The sequence below is a fragment of the Lampetra fluviatilis genome, chromosome 15 (assembly GCF_964198595.1).
Source record: "Lampetra fluviatilis chromosome 15, kcLamFluv1.1, whole genome shotgun sequence".
In the NCBI taxonomy this organism is placed as follows: domain Eukaryota; kingdom Metazoa; phylum Chordata; class Hyperoartia; order Petromyzontiformes; family Petromyzontidae; genus Lampetra; species Lampetra fluviatilis.
In genome coordinates this window covers 430,308-447,742 of record NC_136289.1, presented here as the reverse complement: position 1 = coordinate 447,742, position 17,435 = coordinate 430,308, and the positions used below count along the sequence as shown (strand labels likewise).

The 17,435-nt window shown below is 52.5% G+C and overlaps 1 protein-coding gene across 2 annotated transcripts in view; it reads right to left on the bottom strand.

The window, feature by feature from the left end:
- LOC144936080 (endothelin-converting enzyme 1-like) overlaps nt 1-17,435 on the bottom strand; it is a 56,208-nt gene that overhangs the window by 26,869 nt on the left and 11,904 nt on the right. For both annotated transcript variants that reach the window (XM_078862907.1, XM_078862906.1), the window contains exons 2-4: nt 7,338-7,524; nt 2,209-2,303; nt 1,644-1,767 (exon numbers count right to left, since the gene is read on the bottom strand). In XM_078862907.1, coding sequence (XP_078719033.1) covers nt 1,644-1,767; nt 2,209-2,303; nt 7,338-7,524 — 406 coding nt within the window. The remainder of the gene's footprint in view (nt 1-1,643; nt 1,768-2,208; nt 2,304-7,337; nt 7,525-17,435) is intronic.

Here is a 17,435-nt window from a genome sequence, read left to right as displayed (position 1 = left end):
ATTGCCTGCCATGTTTAATTAATTATCTTTCCGTGAAATTACGTTAAAGATTTAAGTTTGTTTTAAACGGCTGCCCACAAGGGGGCAGCCAAATAGCCAGAAGGTGGAAGCAGAAGAGCCACCGCACGCGGCTCCAGAGCCGCAAGTTGACGACCCCTAACCTAGACCCACAAACGTTTGTATTGGAAGGTGTTCAAGGATGCGGAATTGAAATATATTGGATTTTAAAATCCCGAACGCCTCTTTTTATGTACTGTGAGCCCCCCTTTACGTGGCGGGAGAATACGCTTGAACGTTGTACTTTATTTAGCCAGGGCACGGAATCCGAATTTGAGATGAGAGGTTGAAGATGATGGAAAGCACGGGGGTGGTGATTGGGGGGGGGTGTTAAAAACGTCTCCCTTTCACTGCCACTAACCGCGTTGTAAAAATGAGAACAAACCCGGTTGCTGGTTAACTGCAAGTAAAACCATGCATAACGATGAACACACACACACAGCCCTGTGTGTGTGTGTATGTCTTTGAGTGTCGAGGAAGTGGTTCGATTCCATCGTGTGGCGCGGCAGTTGAAACCATGGGGCAAGTCTATTGTAATCTCACCACCTCTGTCCACCGAGCGGTATGAATGGGCACTCCAGTTCGTCAATGGGCAGGTTGTGTGTCGTGGAGTAAAGTGTGGGTACAACGCGTCTCGTAGAGCGTGGAAGAGGAGAACAAATCCCTTCCAGAACTCCCCCCAGTGGAAACGTTTAAACGAGCAGTGGTGTGATAAAGCAATTGGGGGGCTGGGCCTTTACCGTTTTATCTTGCCGAGGCGCGACCGCACCACGTGTGGACTGGGTTCGGCCTAGGCACTGGAATACGCTTGCCGCTGGCCAACCAGGAGCTGCGCCGTGCTGCCGTTTGTACATCCACGCGTGCCAATCGGTGCGATCATTGCTTGAACTCCACAGGAAACGGTTGTCAGTTACTGGCTTTTGGAATCGCTAACCGATGACACAAACGGTCACCGGTTTAGCGGTGGTTGTTGTTTAACAACCCCAGTTATAAAACTGCGTGTCACCCGAGCACGACATCATGAACCAAATAAGACCTGAGTGGAGTGGTGGAATAGTGGTTTGCACACGGCGCTATGAAATTAGCGACCTGAAGTTAATCCCCGCCATGGCTAACATCAGTGGCGAGTGATATTAGAATGATGATTGTGTCAATGATTATGTTGAGGAAGATAAATGAAGATGGAAATGATGTTGCCGATCAAGTTAATGATGGAAATGTGGATGAAGTTTGCAATGGTTGATGAATTACGTAGAGATTCATGAAATTCCCAATCCTGCTCTTCTGCAAGATGACCAGAAGGCTATTTCATGTTATACATTGGAGTTTTGCGTTAAACTAGGACCCATTTATTACAGTGAGTTACAGTGAGGGTCCTTGCCTTTAAACATCCGGCAACTCACAGCATTGGTTCAAGTAGGCCTAATCCTGCTGATGTGACACCAAGTTTAGAAAGTGGCCCAGAGTTTACTTTTATTGGCCCAATGCTCCTGCTAAGACGCACTGCCAGAAGGTCGTGCAGCTGATGGGTTCTGTAAAAATATATACTTTCATCTTTATTCGGAAAGGAGGCGGGCAGCACCCACCCAAGATGTCGCGCAGGAACTTGAGATTGCCGTTCCACGTGACGTTGCGTTGATTCCAGCTGGCGGTACCCCCGGGCAACCGCTCATTGGGTTGCCACGCGCCGCACGCGTACGCGTAGAAGTCCTGCGACAAAAACAGTGGTGGCGGCGCTGAGATCGCCTCACGCGATGCAAACGTCGAGACCAGCGGTCACAATTGGGGAGTGCTACTCGTCCTCGTGGGTTGACACGAAGCATCGCAGCCGATCCCACGACTCACTGCAAAGCGAGCCCAGCCCATCCAGCCTCACACTCTGCCAATGAGACCCTGTATGTGTCAAAACCGCAGCAGAGTTTGCTCGAACTGATTCAATGCTGCAGAATGACAAATTGTGGTTGTTGTTCTGCAACTACATCGCTGAAACGACGCACTCCCAGATGGCCGTGCGGCCGATGGCTTGAGCAAATGTTTTATGCGGAGATATGGATATGGGACGGAGGCGCATCGTCCGCTTAACCATCTCGTTAATGATCTTCTCCACAACGACCGTGGTGACGCCACTGTGGTGGGCGCGCGTCTCCATACCTGGCACGGTTCCACGGTGGGATCCATAGAGTTGAGCATGAGCCTCGCGTCGCTGACGCACACATCAGTCTGGCACACGGGCGGCGGCACCTTGCCTACAGACGCGACAGGGGGCCGGGGCTCGTAAACCCCCAAGGGGGACATCACTGCAACGCGCGCACCTTGATCATCAATATATGAATGACAATGGTATTTCATGCATGTGGTTGGCACACGAAAACTGTTGACTCCATCACGTTCCTAAAAGTCTCATCAGCAGAGTCAGTCTCGCTTAAGTAAGGACCATCTCTGTTAGTTATAGGTGCTGGATTCGAAAAAAAACTATAAAATACACAACACAAACTAATTTTGTTCCGTAGTGCTCGTGATTGTTCCGCGTTGCACATTATATATTTTTTGCGACGAACTCGGACCCGTATCTAACAGAGAGGGTCCTTGTTAATAAAACAAGTTCTGGCAGTTCACCAGCAATGGTTTAAGCAAACCTGATTCTGCAGATGAAACACTGAATTTCGAAACCGAGTCAGAGGTTGCTCTTGTTGAATCAACACTGTTGTTGAACCAAGGCAATGTGGCTGATGGGATGGGAAAAAGTCATTTTATTATTTTATGTGGTGGGGCAGCAATAGCTGGCTCGCTCGCACCTGGTGACATGAGGTGTTAACGCGCTGCGTGTAGGAGACTTCTAACGAGGTCACTGCATGTAGGAGACCTCTAACGGGGTCACTGCATGTAGGAGACCTCTAACGAGGTCACTGTGTGCAGGAGACCTCTAACGAGGTCACTGTGTGCAGGAGACCTCTAACGGGGTCACTGTGTGCAGGAGACCTCTAACGGGGTCACTGCGTGTAGGAGACCTCTAACGGGGTCACTGTGTGCAGGAGACCTCTAACGGGGTCACTGCGTGTAGGAGACCTCTAACGGGGTCACTGTGTGCAGGAGACCTCTAACGAGGTCACAGCGTGTAGGAGACCTCTAACGAGGTCACTGTGTGCAGGAGACCTCTAACGGGGTCACTGCGTGTAGGAGACCTCTAACGGGGTCACTGCGTGTAGGAGACCTCTAACGAGGTCACTGAGTGCAGGAGACCTCTAACGAGGTCACTGCATGTAGGAGACCTCTAACGGGGTGACTGCGTGTAGGAGACCTCTAACGGGGTCACTGCGTGTAGGAGACCTCTAACGGGGTCACTGCGTGTAGGAGACCTCTAACGAGGTCACTGCCTGTAGGAGACCTCTAACGAGGTCACTGCGTGCAGGAGACCTCTAACGGGGTCACTGAGTGCAGGAGACCTCTAACGGGGTCACTGCGTGTAGGAGACCTCTAACGAGGTCACTGCGTGCAGGAGACCTCTAACGGGGTCACAGCGTGTAGGAGACCTCTAACGAGGTCACTGCGTGCAGGAGACCTCTAACGGGGTCACTGCGTGCAGGAGACCTCTAACGGGGTCACTGCGTGTAGGAGACCTCTAACGAGGTCACTGCGTGCAGGAGACCTCCAACGAGGTCACTGCGTGTAGGAGATCTCTAACGGGGTCACAGCGTGTAGGAGACCTCTAACGAGGTCACTGCGTGTAGGAGACCTCTAACGGGGTCACTGTGTGTAGGAGACCTCTAACGAGGTCACTGCGTGTAGGAGACCTCTAACGAGGTCACTGCGTGCAGGAGACCTCCAACGAGGTCACTGCGTGTAGGAGACCTCTAACGGGGTCACTGCATGTAGGAGACCTCTAACGAGGTCACTGCGTGTAGGAGACCTCTAACGAGGTCACTGCGTGTAGGAGACCTCTAACGGGGTCACTGTGTGTAGGAGACCTCTAACGAGGTCACTGCGTGTAGGAGACCTCTAACGGGGTCACTGCGTGTAGGAGACCTCTAACGGGGTCACAGCGTGTAGGAGACCTCTAACGGGGTCACAGCGTGTAGGAGACCTCTAACGAGGTCACTGCGTGTAGGAGACCTCTAACGAGGTCACTGCGTGTAGGAGACCTCTAACGGGGTCACTGCGTGTAGGAGACCTCTAACGGGGTCACTGCGTGTAGGAGACCTCTAACGGGGTCACTGCGTGTAGGAGACCTCTAACGAGGTCACTGCCTGTAGGAGACCTCTAACGGGGTCACTGAGTGCAGGAGACCTCTAACGGGGTCACTGCGTGTAGGAGACCTCTAACGAGGTCACTGCGTGCAGGAGACCTCTAACGGGGTCACTGCGTGTAGGAGACCTCTAACGAGGTCACTGCGTGCAGGAGACCTCTAACGGGGTCACTGAGTGCAGGAGGCCTCTAACGGGGTCACTGCGTGTAGGAGACCTCTAACGAGGTCACTGCGTGCAGGAGACCTCTAACGGGGTCACTGGGTGCAGGAGACCTCTAACGGGGTCACAGCGTGTAGGAGACCTCTAACGGGGTCACTGCGTGTAGGAGACCTCTAACGGGGTCACTGCGTGTAGGAGACCTCTAACGGGGTCACTGCGTGTAGGAGACCTCTAACGGGGTCACTGCGTGTAGGAGACCTCTAACGAGGTCACTGCGTGCAGGAGACCTCTAACGGGGTCACTGAGTGCAGGAGACCTCTAACGGGGTCACTGCGTGTAGGAGACCTCTAACGAGGTCACTGCGTGCAGGAGACCTCTAACGGGGTCACTGGGTGCAGGAGACCTCTAACGAGGTCACTGCGTGCAGGAGACCTCTAACGGGGTCACTGCGTGTAGGAGACCTCTAACGAGGTCACTGCGTGCAGGAGACCTCCAACGAGGTCACTGCGTGTAGGAGACCTCTAACGGGGTCACAGCGTGTAGGAGACCTCTAACGAGGTCACTGCGTGTAGGAGACCTCTAACGGGGTCACTGTGTGTAGGAGACCTCTAACGAGGTCACTGCGTGTAGGAGACCTCTAACGAGGTCACTGCGTGCAGGAGACCTCCAACGAGGTCACTGCGTGTAGGAGACCTCTAACGAGGTCACTGCGTGCAGGAGACCTCTAACGGGGTCACTGCATGTAGGAGACCTCTAACGAGGTCACTGCGTGTAGGAGACCTCTAACGAGGTCACTGCGTGTAGGAGACCTCTAACGGGGTCACTGTGTGTAGGAGACCTCTAACGAGGTCACTGCGTGTAGGAGACCTCTAACGGGGTCACTGCGTGTAGGAGACCTCTAACGGGGTCACAGCGTGTAGGAGACCTCTAACGGGGTCACAGCGTGTAGGAGACCTCTAACGAGGTCACTGCGTGTAGGAGACCTCTAACGAGGTCACTGCGTGTAGGAGACCTCTAACGGGGTCACTGCGTGTAGGAGACCTCTAACGGGGTCACAGCGTGTAGGAAACCTCTAACGGGGTCACAGCGTGTAGGAGACCTCTAACGAGGTCACAGCGTGTAGGAGACCTCTAACGGGGTCACAGCGTGTAGGAGACCTCTAACGGGGTCACAGCGTGTAGGAGACCTCTAACGAGGTCACTGCGTGTAGGAGACCTCTAACGAGGTCACTGCGTGTAGGAGACCTCTAACGGGGTCACTGCGTGCAGGAGACCTCTAACGGGGTCACTGAGTGCAGGAGACCTCTAACGGGGTCACTGCGTGTAGGAGACCTCTAACGAGGTCACTGCGTGCAGGAGACCTCTAACGGGGTCACTGCGTGCAGGAGACCTCTAACGGGGTCACTGCGTGTAGGAGACCTCTAACGAGGTCACTGAGTGTAGGAGACCTCTAACGAGGTCACTGCGTGTAGGAGACCTCTAACGAGGTCACTGCGTGCAGGAGACCTCTAACGGGGTCACTGCGTGCAGGAGACCTCTAACGAGGTCACTGCGTGCAGGAGACCACCAACGAGGTCACTGCGTGTAGGAGACCTCTAACGGGGTCACTACGTGTAGGAGACCTCTAACGAGGTCACTGTGTGTAGGAGACCTCTAACGAGGTCACTGCGTGTAGGAGACCTCTAACGGGGTCACTGCGTGTAGGAGACCTCTAACGGGGTCACTGTGTGTAGGAGACCTCTAACGAGGTCACTGAGTGTAGGAGACCTCTAACGAGGTCACTGCGTGTAGGAGACCTCTAACGAGGTCACTGCGTGTAGGAGACCTCTAACGGGGTCACTGTGTGTAGGAGACCTCTAACGAGGTCACTGCGTGTAGGAGACCTCTAACGGGGTCACTGCGTGTAGGAGACCTCTAACGAGGTCACTGCGTGTAGGAGACCTCTAACGGGGTCACTGTGTGTAGGAGACCTCTAACGGGATCACTGCGTGTAGGAGACCTCTAACGAGGTCACTGTGTGTAGGAGACCTCTAACGAGGTCGCTGTGTGTAGGAGACCTCTAACGGGGTCACTGTGTGTAGGAGACCTCTAACGAGGTCACAGCGTGTAGGAGACCTCTAACGAAGTCACAGCGTGTAGGAGACCTCTAACGAGGTCACAGCGTGTAGGAGACCTCTAACGAGGTCACAGCGTGTAGGAGACCTCTAACGAGGTCACTGCGTGTAGGAGACCTCTAACGAGGTCACTGCGTGTAGGAGACCTCTAACGGGGTCACAGCGTGTAGGAGACCTCTAACGAGGTCACAGCGTGTAGGAGACCTCTAACGAGGTCACTGCGTGTAGGAGACCTCTAACGAGGTCACTGCGTGTAGGAGACCTCTAACGAGGTCACTGCGTGTAGGAGACCTCTAACGGGGTCACAGCGTGTAGGAGACCTCTAACGAGGTCACAGCGTGTAGGAGACCTCTAACGAGGTCACTGCGTGTAGGAGACCTCTAACGAGGTCACTGCGTGTAGGAGACCTCTAACGGGGTCACAGCGTGTAGGAGACCTCTAACGAGGTCACAGCGTGTAGGAGACCTCTAACGAGGTCACAGCGTGTAGGAGACCTCTAACGAGGTCACAGCGTGTAGGAGACCTCTAACGAGGTCACAGCGTGTAGGAGACCTCTAACGAGGTCACTGCGTGTAGGAGACCTCTAACGGGGTCACAGCGTGTAAGAGACCTCTAACGAGGTCACTGCGTGTAGGAGACCTCTAACGAGGTCGTAGCGTGTAGGAGACCTCTAACGAGGTCGTAGCGTGTAGGAGACCTCTAACGAGCACTCTGCGTATAGGAGACCTGTATCGAGCGTGCGAGAGGCCGCATGCGTGGCGTACCCTTGATGTTGACGATGAGAGCGGCGAGCACACCGGCAAACGCGATGGCGAGAACGGCCACCAGGCCCAGCAGGGCGCGCACGGCCTTGAGGCTCAGCACGCTCCGTGTGCCGTCCACCACTCTCGCGGCGTCGTCCCCCTCTTCTGGCCTGTCTTGCGGACGAGAGAGGCTCAGCTGTGGCTCGACCTGCGAGGAACAGGTCAGGCGCAAGCGGGAGAGAGAGGAGTCTCACAGGAGCGCCAACATCTGACAGTTATCTTGCTCATGGTAGAAAGTAGAGAGCACCAAGCAAAGCGGAGGGACCCCGGGATCCGCAAGTTTCTATGTGAAGTAGACGGCGTGTAGTACTGTGAACACAGCCGCAGTACTAATCAGGGCGACTGATGGATTCGAACCGTCAACTTCTACAGCAAAGCGACGCTGAGCCGAGTCAATATTGATAGCCTCTCGGCAACGGCCTGGCTGTCTCTAGCCTCTAGCTCACGTCACTCACCGCTGAACGTGTCAGCTGTTGTGAGCCTGTTTCCGCTGAAGCTCAGTGTCTACCCCAGACGCTCCCACACAGGTGGCAGAGTCGATACTCCAGCCCAGGTGAGCACTCTCCACCCTTGTTTTTGTTATCGTGGGCACTGCCCCATAGCAATAACGGACTGAAGTTCATAAACGCAATTAATGAACATACGAGTCCTCTATCCGCACTCACCTCTCTCTGCTCACGAATATCTGTGTCTCTCCGTGTCTGTATTTCCACAAATCAGTCTCTGGCTCTGTGTCTCTCTGTAGTGGGGAGCGGTAGTGCAGCAGTTAGCACGTTGCGTTACGAACGCGACTACCTCATTTCGATTCACGCTCACGGCCAACACCAATGACGATTATCTGACTCGCCTTCAAATGAGTACCTGGTGCGGCATGTAAACATGGACAAGAGGGAGACAAAGGTGGCTGGGTGTGGTGATGACCACCCACCCCCTCGTGTGCCGTGCTGGCCTTCATAGGTGCTCCCCGAGGAGCACTTTCCCCAACAGTCTGTGAAGGCTACACGGGGGATCTTTGTCTCTCAGTAGGGCGCTTTCTCTTTCCTTATCAAGCTGTTGTTAAAATCTCAAGAACACAAAGTTGGAGAATAAGCCTATAAATACTCCTCGTCGTTTGTTCATTGCCCAAGGTTTTGTGTCAGAGAAAACTCTCCCTCGGAAGAACACAAAGTGTTGATGTCAGGGCATTTTAAAGCCAATCCCCCTGAAATGAGTTTATGGTCCTGTAAAGAGAATAATTTGACAATGTCGCCATTTAAGGGTGTTAGATAGTGAAACGTCTATCACCGTTTACAGTTTTCTTTCTGTGTGAGCCAGCAGCTAAGAATGCTGCATTGCAGGTTTTGCCGTGAAGAACAATGCGGGTAAGTCACGTGAGCGCACACAAAGTCACGTGTGCGCACACACAGACACGCGCTGCTGCCATCACGTGGGCCGCGTCGGTCACGGGACTCGGGCCCCGGGGGTAGTGGAGGGTGGAGCCGTCGCCAGACCGCCACGGTCACGTAGGCCGAGCGGGCCGGCGGGCACGGCCGGGCCGGGCCGGGCCACGGGGCCAACGAGCCGGGTCAACGGGCCGAGCATTTCCGCATCTCTCCACCCGCGAGGCTCCCACGCCTCACCAAAGAGTAGCCTGTAACAGACTGTAGGCGCAAGTGCTGTTAGCGAGCAGCACCTATGAAGACCCACACGGCACACGAAGGGGGTGGGTGGCCAGCACCACGCCCGGCCGCCTTTGTCTCCCCAGTGGCGATGTTTACACATCGCACCAGGTACTCATTTGAGGCTGAGTCGACCTAGGTGAGGCCCACGACCGATTCAGATAATCGTCACGACTGGTGTTGATCGCGGCGGGAATCGAACCCGGGTCGTCAGGTTCGTAGCGCTGAGGGCTCCCCTACCCCCCACCGCACTCCCCATCACCGCCGTGTCCGAGGGCCACTTCAGCTGCAAAGGACCCGAAATGCCGCCCAGTGCGCGCGCTCAATACAGATTTAGTTTTGTTTAATGGAAAAGGCAACAGACATGTGGTTTTGACGTTTTGTTTTACCGTCACCCAATTGTTGCGCCCTTCATCCTCGGGTTTGCCGTAAACTCGCGAGGTGCTTTGAGACGGTGACTGCCATAGTACGGCAGGATATTAAATAAGGGTTCGATGCAATGATGCGATTGAACGACGTGATGTTGCTATGTTAATTCAGGCACACGACAGCAATGATGTGTCACGGAGTTCATGGAAGGTGTTGGATTGCTGTTCCTATTGAGATAACACTTGTGTTACAAACTGCGCAGCACAGCTCAGGAAGGTCTCCCTCTCTCCCCGCCTATGTTGCTTGTATTGTACACGGCACCTCCGATAAGCACGGTTGGCTACGTACGGTGCGAAAGAAGTTCAACATACACACGTACATAGCGCAATCGCGACACAAAACGTGTGTGCGGAACGAAGCACAACATATCAAAGCTATTGCATAATCTCATCGTTAAAACCAGCATGTGAGATACAGTAATTGTTAGAGTGTTGCATAAGTTGGAGAAACGAGTTTTTATTTCAACCCCCGAGATTTCTGTCGAGGAGATCCGAGACACTGCGCACATTCCATCCACATCTAAATCAGTGGATCCAGACCAACTGGTCCGGAACCAGGTTTTAATTATTGGACAATAATTATTATTTTTACACCAGAAGCGACCTGGCCACAAACGACACCTCAACGAAGTGGCTTTATGTGGAAATGTATCGCAGCCAAATTCTCTAAAACGCGTGATGTTGATTCTAAATGTGGGGGGGGGGGGGGGGAACCGGAGAAAAATCAACACGACCACGGGGAGAACATGCAAACGCCTTCTGCATACCGGGCGAGGGAGTTAACGTCTCGCCACCGTGGCATTGCTTATGGAACACTGTGATACCTCAATGACAACAGAAATGCACGTGTGTCTATGTGTGTCACTGTCTGTGGCGATGGGGAGCAGTAGTGTAGTGGTTTGAGCTCTGCGATATGAACCCGGCGACCCGAGTTCAATTCCAGCTCACGGCCACCAGCACCATCAGTGACGATTATTTGAACCGGTCATGGGCCTCGCTAACAGCACTTGTCCCAATAGTCTGTTAAGACTATAGGGTCTTCTTTGTCTTTGGTTCTATGCGATGGGGACTAAGAAGGCGAACTAAATATCCACGCGGATGTCGAGATCGGACTTTCTGGAGTCGTTTGTGATAACACTGTGACGGCAAAACACGGTCGCTCAGTCAAGCAAAAGCATTACGTGGAACAACAACTCCACTTGGATTATGTGGATGCATTCAACGGTCACTCAATAAACCTCCACAAGCAGTGTCTAGCCGTCGCTTTGCCCTCCCCTATCGCTTGACTCAACTCGCGGTCATCTCCGTCATATAGAATCTTCTTCGTTCTCTTTTTCCATCTGTCAGCGCGTTCTAGCCACCTTGTAGTCTAAGCGCCCCTTCTCACGCCTCAAACACCCCCACCGCCCGCCATCTGTGAACTCCGATGCCCCTGAGTGCAACATTCGCTGTGCCCCACCTGTCCACAGCTCTGAACCCAGGTGCCCTACCCTCGAACCCACTTCGTTGAACCCCCCCACTGCCCCCACCTTGACACAACACGGGAATCTGCACCATTAATCATTCTCCTCCCCTCGTGACCATGGCGAGCTCACACCCTCACATAGTTGTTCGACCTGTGCCTGACCAACCCTTTATCTTAAAAGTCCTTTTGCTATTTCACTGACAATGCATCGCACGTCCCGGCTTTCACGTTTTTTGACGTACCATCGACCACGTGGGAACATCCACGAGCTTACGTGCAAATCTCCTTAATGAATGTAAAACAATCAAAGACAGGTCACGGGAGAGCGAGTGTGGCCATGTAAGCCAAGCCACTGACCATGCAGTAAACCACCGTAGTCTGAGCTCCTACAACGGAAGAGGAGCAGCCAAACGACACGAACTCTCCATCTTGAAGCCCTCACCTCGTGGCCAGGAGACCCCGACATTGGCGTCGAGCTCGCGAACATATTACTGCGTATAATGGGAATATTCTTTACCAGGTAACGCCCACTGAGCTACACAGCTCTTTTTCACTTTTTCAGAAGCGACCTGGCCACAAATGACAGCTCAACGAAGTGGCTTATCACGTGGACATTTATATCAGACACATACTCTAAATGCGTGTTTTTAAATGTGGAGGGAAAAACCGGAGGACCTGGAGAAAAATCTACACGACCATGGGAAGAACATACAAACTCCATATATGAAGGAGTCAGGCTGGGGATCAAACCCACTACCTCATGTATATGAGGCGAGGTAGTTAACATCTCGCCGCCATGACGCTTCCACAATGAAATTGATGCACTATTAGATTCACAGATCCTTTCTCTTTGTACTGCTATTGAGGCGCATAGAGACTCAGTGGTGTGGATCTATAGAATCAGTAGTGGAGTGAATCTATAGATTGACTAGCAGGAAGTACCCGGCGTTGCCCGGGGTAAAAAAATATTTCAAAACTACTCTTAATAATGTAACTGCAGTGCGTACTGACTGTGGTGGTACCTGCTTTCACTGCAGCAGTGCATAGTGTGGTGGTACCTGCTATGATTACAGCAGTACATGCTGACTCTATAGCAGTATTTATGGACTGTATAGCACAAAGTACTCACCTGTCAGAGTGGCGTGGTGAGGCCTAGTCCCGTGCAGAGCCTCCGGCCTCACCTAGATTACCCAGCCGGCCAAGGTGTCACCTTGGCAGGCTGGGGTTGGGCTGCTACCCCTGCCCACCCCCCCAGCCACGATCTCCTCGGCCGCTCTGCAGTAATAAATAATAAGTATAACCCGTAAAAAGAAAGTTTTTCACTATAAATTCTTTATATGCGTGGCAGCGAACTTAATATAAAGGATTTAAAAATATATTCGCCTGTGAAGGACGCGGGGATCGATCCCGCGACCTTTGGCATGGGAAGCGAGGGCGCTACTAACTGCGCTACTCCGCCACGGCCTCGATGAACGGGCCAATCGCAGCGCTAGGAAAACCAAACAGACCAATCGTGTCTCGCAAATCCCTCACATTTCGTCCAATGAAACTGCGTATGGTCCGGCGACACACAGACAGACAGACACACACACAGACAGACAGACAGATTTGCGATTTTATATAGATAGTGACGTCAACATATAGTGGTGAGAATCTATACAATCTGTACTTGGACTTGCGAGTTGAAATAAGGTGCTCAATTCCCACGCGTGAAACACTAAAATCTGATTGGCGGAGAGGTTAATTTGTAAAAGCCCGGGCAAAGTTAAATATAAAGGAGGGGTCGGTTGGAGGAAAGATTTTTGGACCCAAAAATTGTTAATGTGACATACATAATGTATAAATGTACATTATGTATGTCGATTAACTGTGAATAACCCAACTAATAATAATATATCCATTGTAATTCATATGACTACATTAACCCAACCTCCATTCTGGTCTTCGCACCCGATTAGCTCATAGTGACGATGAGGATTTCTCCACAAATTCTGGCTGTCGCCTGATGAAGCTGGTTGCAATTACCGGCGAAACGTCACGGCACTCGAATTGTCAATGTTGTAGTGAGGTTTACTCTCCAACACACACAACCGGCGTGTGCTGAAGTCGTAACGATTTGGCAGGTTTTGTTCACGTGACAAACCTTACCGATTAATGTGTCGGGTGGTGGCAGGTTTAACAACAACACATTTATATTTATGCAATCTAACCGGAAAAAAAACTCTTTTAAGGTTAAAAGAAGCTGGTGAGGGGAGTTCCGGGGCCCTGATCGGAGCAATTGCCGGAAGTCTGCAACGTGCTGCGGGTTGCACGTGCTGAAGAGAACGAGAGAACGATTCCGAGACTTACCCGCCTGGAACTCCTGCACACACACGGGAGCGTGAATCTAGAGCAACTGCAGCAGAAGCTACGGGGCGTGCAAATTTAGCTTACATTTGCGTGAACAGATGTGAATGCAAAATGATCGCAATTCAAATCCACCGAGGTTGTGGGCCTTTCATGCGGGGATGACATCAAACACTTACAACTTTAGTCGATGAATCTGACCTTTTCTTTTCACAAAGGCAGGTTGTGAGTATTACTGTTCAATGTTATTACCAACTGGACGCACCTGTGTCACCACCCGGGATGGCGCCGAGAAACTGAACACCAGGTCGGGGGCACGCAGTGCGAGTCGGCGAGTCTACCCCGTCGGTCACGCCTCGAGGAGGCGCCGCCGCACCACAGCACCATGACTCGGCAAAACAACTCCATGGGTCCCGTCTCACCTCGGCCGTCTCGCCTGCGGCAACCGCTCACCTGTACCGACCCGCTCGCGTCACCAACCCCACCCCACATCTGAACCTCAAATTACCGCGGTTGGCTACGTACGGCGTGAAATAAGTTCTACACCAATACATACACGGCTACCGTGTCTCTGTTTACACGGACGGCTGCGAGTTGCTGTCCGCCAGGCTCGACGTCGTGGGCCGCACGCACGTTGAGCACAATGATCGACCTTCACCGTTGAACCGGAGACATGACACATATGCTCAGGGCCCATGTATCGCGCTGTGCTTTGAGGATTGGATGTCTTCGTGTTTGTGTGCGTGCGAGAGAACTTCACTCAGTGAAAACATCAACAAGCTGATGGGCACATCTCCTTCATGAAAGGAAAATTAAAGACAAGCCACAGTAGTGCAATTGTAGGCATGCAACCCAAACTATGGACCATACAGTGAACCGCTGTAGTCTGCACTTCCTCAATGGAGGAAAATAAAAACTACACAAACTTTCTCCTAAAGCCCTCTCGTGGCTAGCAGACCTCTACGTTGGCATTTGAATCCAGAACATATTGCCGGAGGTAAGAATTGAATAGAACTGGAAACCAGCAACTGCAGTAGATTCCACAGGCTCTACAATTGTCAAAACACAAGCCATCAAAATGAGTTGTGACCACAGACAGTAACAATTCATTAAATTGTTGAGTCGAATCGTGCTGATGAGATCATAACTCTGTCCATGGTTTCTTGTATGTATTTTTAACTTCTTTCGCACCGTACGTAGCCAACCGTGCTAATCGGAAGGTGTGGTAAATATGCTCGAAGTGATTATTCGATGCAATTTCAATGTTCGTGCAAGGCAGTGCTTTTCAACCTTGTTCATTCCACAGCACTCACTATCGAGCTGACTCAAACGTCGCACAAGACTGCCCAACTCTGCAATCGCGACCGAGAGTCTAGAGGCCTGGGGGTGAGGGTTGACGGCCGTCCGCCATACTCCGCACGTGCGACCGACGGACAGAGAGGAGAGAGCGGCGAGTGGGGGGGATGAGGGTGGAGGCTGCATCGGCCACTCAACGGCACGGACATGGAGAGTTCGTCTCTCCTGCCCTGGGAATAGTCAGGTTCTTTCCTTTACTGTCATTCTCAAAATACCGCAGCTCACTGGAATTTGCTGCGGTGGTGCTCCGCCGTGCTCGGTGGCGGCACAGCGGTGGCGGCGCACCGGCGTGCCCATTGGCGGCGCACCGGCGGCGCACCGGCGTGCCCATTGGCAGCACACCGGCGGCGCACCGGCGTGCCCATTGGCAGCACACCGGCGGCACACCGGCGTGCCCATTGGCGACACACCGGCGGCACACCGGCGTGCCCATTGGCAGCACACCGGCGGCGCACCGGCGTGCCCATTGGCAGCACACCGGCGGCGCACCGGCGTGCCCATTGGCAGCACACCGGCGGCGCACCGGCGTGCCCATTGGCGGCACACCGGCGGCACACCGGCGTGCCCATTGGCGGCACACTGGCTGCGCACCGGCGTGCCCATTGGCGGCGCACCGCCATGCTCGGTGGCGGCGCACCGGCGTGCCCATTGGCGGCACACCGCCGTGCCCATTGGCGGCGCACCGGCGTGCCCATTGGCGGCGCAGCGGCGTGCCCAATTGGCGGCGCACCGGTTGTGAAGCCCTGGGCTAGGGTGCTCACCCCCTACACCGCAACTGTACGTTGGAGCTGCCCCGGGCGTCCCGTGCTGGCGTTCGAGTGGAGGTGCTCCTCCCCGGCCTCGATCCTGGGGGCGAATTCCGTTTACAGCGGCGATGGCCATTGGGGGCAATAATCAACGCACCGAAGGTTTCATAGCGGGGACTAAAACTTTCATTGCACCTGAGAAATTATGAACGTTTAGTGCACCAACCCTTAGGGTCCTTATAACGGTAACAAAAACACTATGGTTTAAAAATCAACAAAAATTTAAGTTAGCTATGAGATGAAGGGACAGCATCTGATCTGAACAGATTATGAACTTATACTGTACTCTGAGTGAATATATCACATTCACACAACAGGATTTCGAAGCGACAGTACTTACTGAATAATGAAATGTAAACAACTCCCTGTCATGGCATTAGTTGAGTCCGACCATCACGAGTCTGCCTGTGCTCAGACCCCTGGGCTCTTCAGTTTCAAACAACACAAACATGCCGACAAAAGCACTCCACCCCTGTGCCTTATGTAAGAATCATCGGCAGTTCCCAAAGTACTGCAGAATGCTCCTCTTGCCTTAATACATTTCACAAATGTGACCAACTGACAGTCTGCAGCAGTGAGCATGTGTGACGATACTGTGCTGATGAGTCCGACTAAGAACAAAACAGGTCCATCGTTGTCTATCTCTGTGTCTCAGTGCTGTTGCAGTTCTTCAGGACCTGTTGATTTTTCGATTTAAAGCTTTCGTGACTGCAGGGATTCATCTTCTTGGTTATTTCGGTAAAGGCACGTGTGGCCGAAACGTCTCACGACGTTTCGGCCACAACGCATGGACGGCTGCTTGCGTTGTGGCCGAAACGTCGTGAGAATTATTTTATTATGTTTAATTTTTATTATTTTATTATTTCCCTTCTACGTGACTTTACCGAAGATGACCTGTTGATTGTTGTAGAATGCATATAGGCCTTGAAACTTCCTATGTTCTGGCATGCACTATTTGAATGTTGCGATGGATTTTCTCGTTATATATATAGATTTATGTTTATCTCTGGGCCCTCTTGCACAGCTGTCCACAGGAAAGTGCGTGCCCCATTTGCTGGCCGACTACTGATGTTGTCAGCTAACCCCTCTCGTCTATTCTCTGCCCGTCACGTGCTTCCCTTCGCCCGTCTCTCCTTCCTCTTTGCGCTTGCTCTTCCTCGCTGACCTTTGCTGCCTATTGCCACAACTTGGCTCTCCTTCAGATCCGCTTTTCTCTGCGTGAGACGCTGCAATCCCACGCAGCCTGCTTCCGTTGTGTGCAAAATATATGGGTGGACACGCTACGGAGTAGGCGGCTGCACCCCCGAACACGGCCCCCACCGTCACCACCGGCATCAAGAAAGGCCGACTGGATGATGCTTTCAATTTTTTCACTGACATAGCCGCACCGTCGTCTGCGGGGTTTTCAGCAGAGCGTACCTTCTCAATCAACACGGCACCTTTGGGCATGATGAGCAGACTTCTCCAAACCGTGTTTTGTTTTGTAACCGCGGCGTAAGCAGGCATCCACTGTGCACAGTCTCTGTACGCCGCACGATATTTCTGTACGGAAATGAGGAATGGCAATGCAGCGTTGGGAAAAAAATCGGGTTCGTTGTATAAAATATTTTTTTTGGAGTGGGTGTACAACTACAGTACTGTAGCTAACGCAGTGGCCTTGTTTTCCATTGTTACAAAATAATTCCGTGCGGGCGTTACAACTTGGAGCCTCGGCAACACGTGGCGAATCAGGTTTCCATAAATGTCAAGTAACAGAATCTGCAAACACGACTCACGCTGACAGTCTGTCCTGGTCAAATGTTTTTCATTGTATTATTATTATTACTACTACTACTACAGTATTCTGCTTCTTTACCCGGAAGAGCCTGAGTCTCATTACCCTTTACCACGAGTGTTCTGCCAAGGGGCGACGATTGGTGTGTACATGTCCCAATTGAGTAATTTGAGGGTGATTATCAAATTTGGCCAAATGCCAGCACACAATGGCCTACTCTTACGAA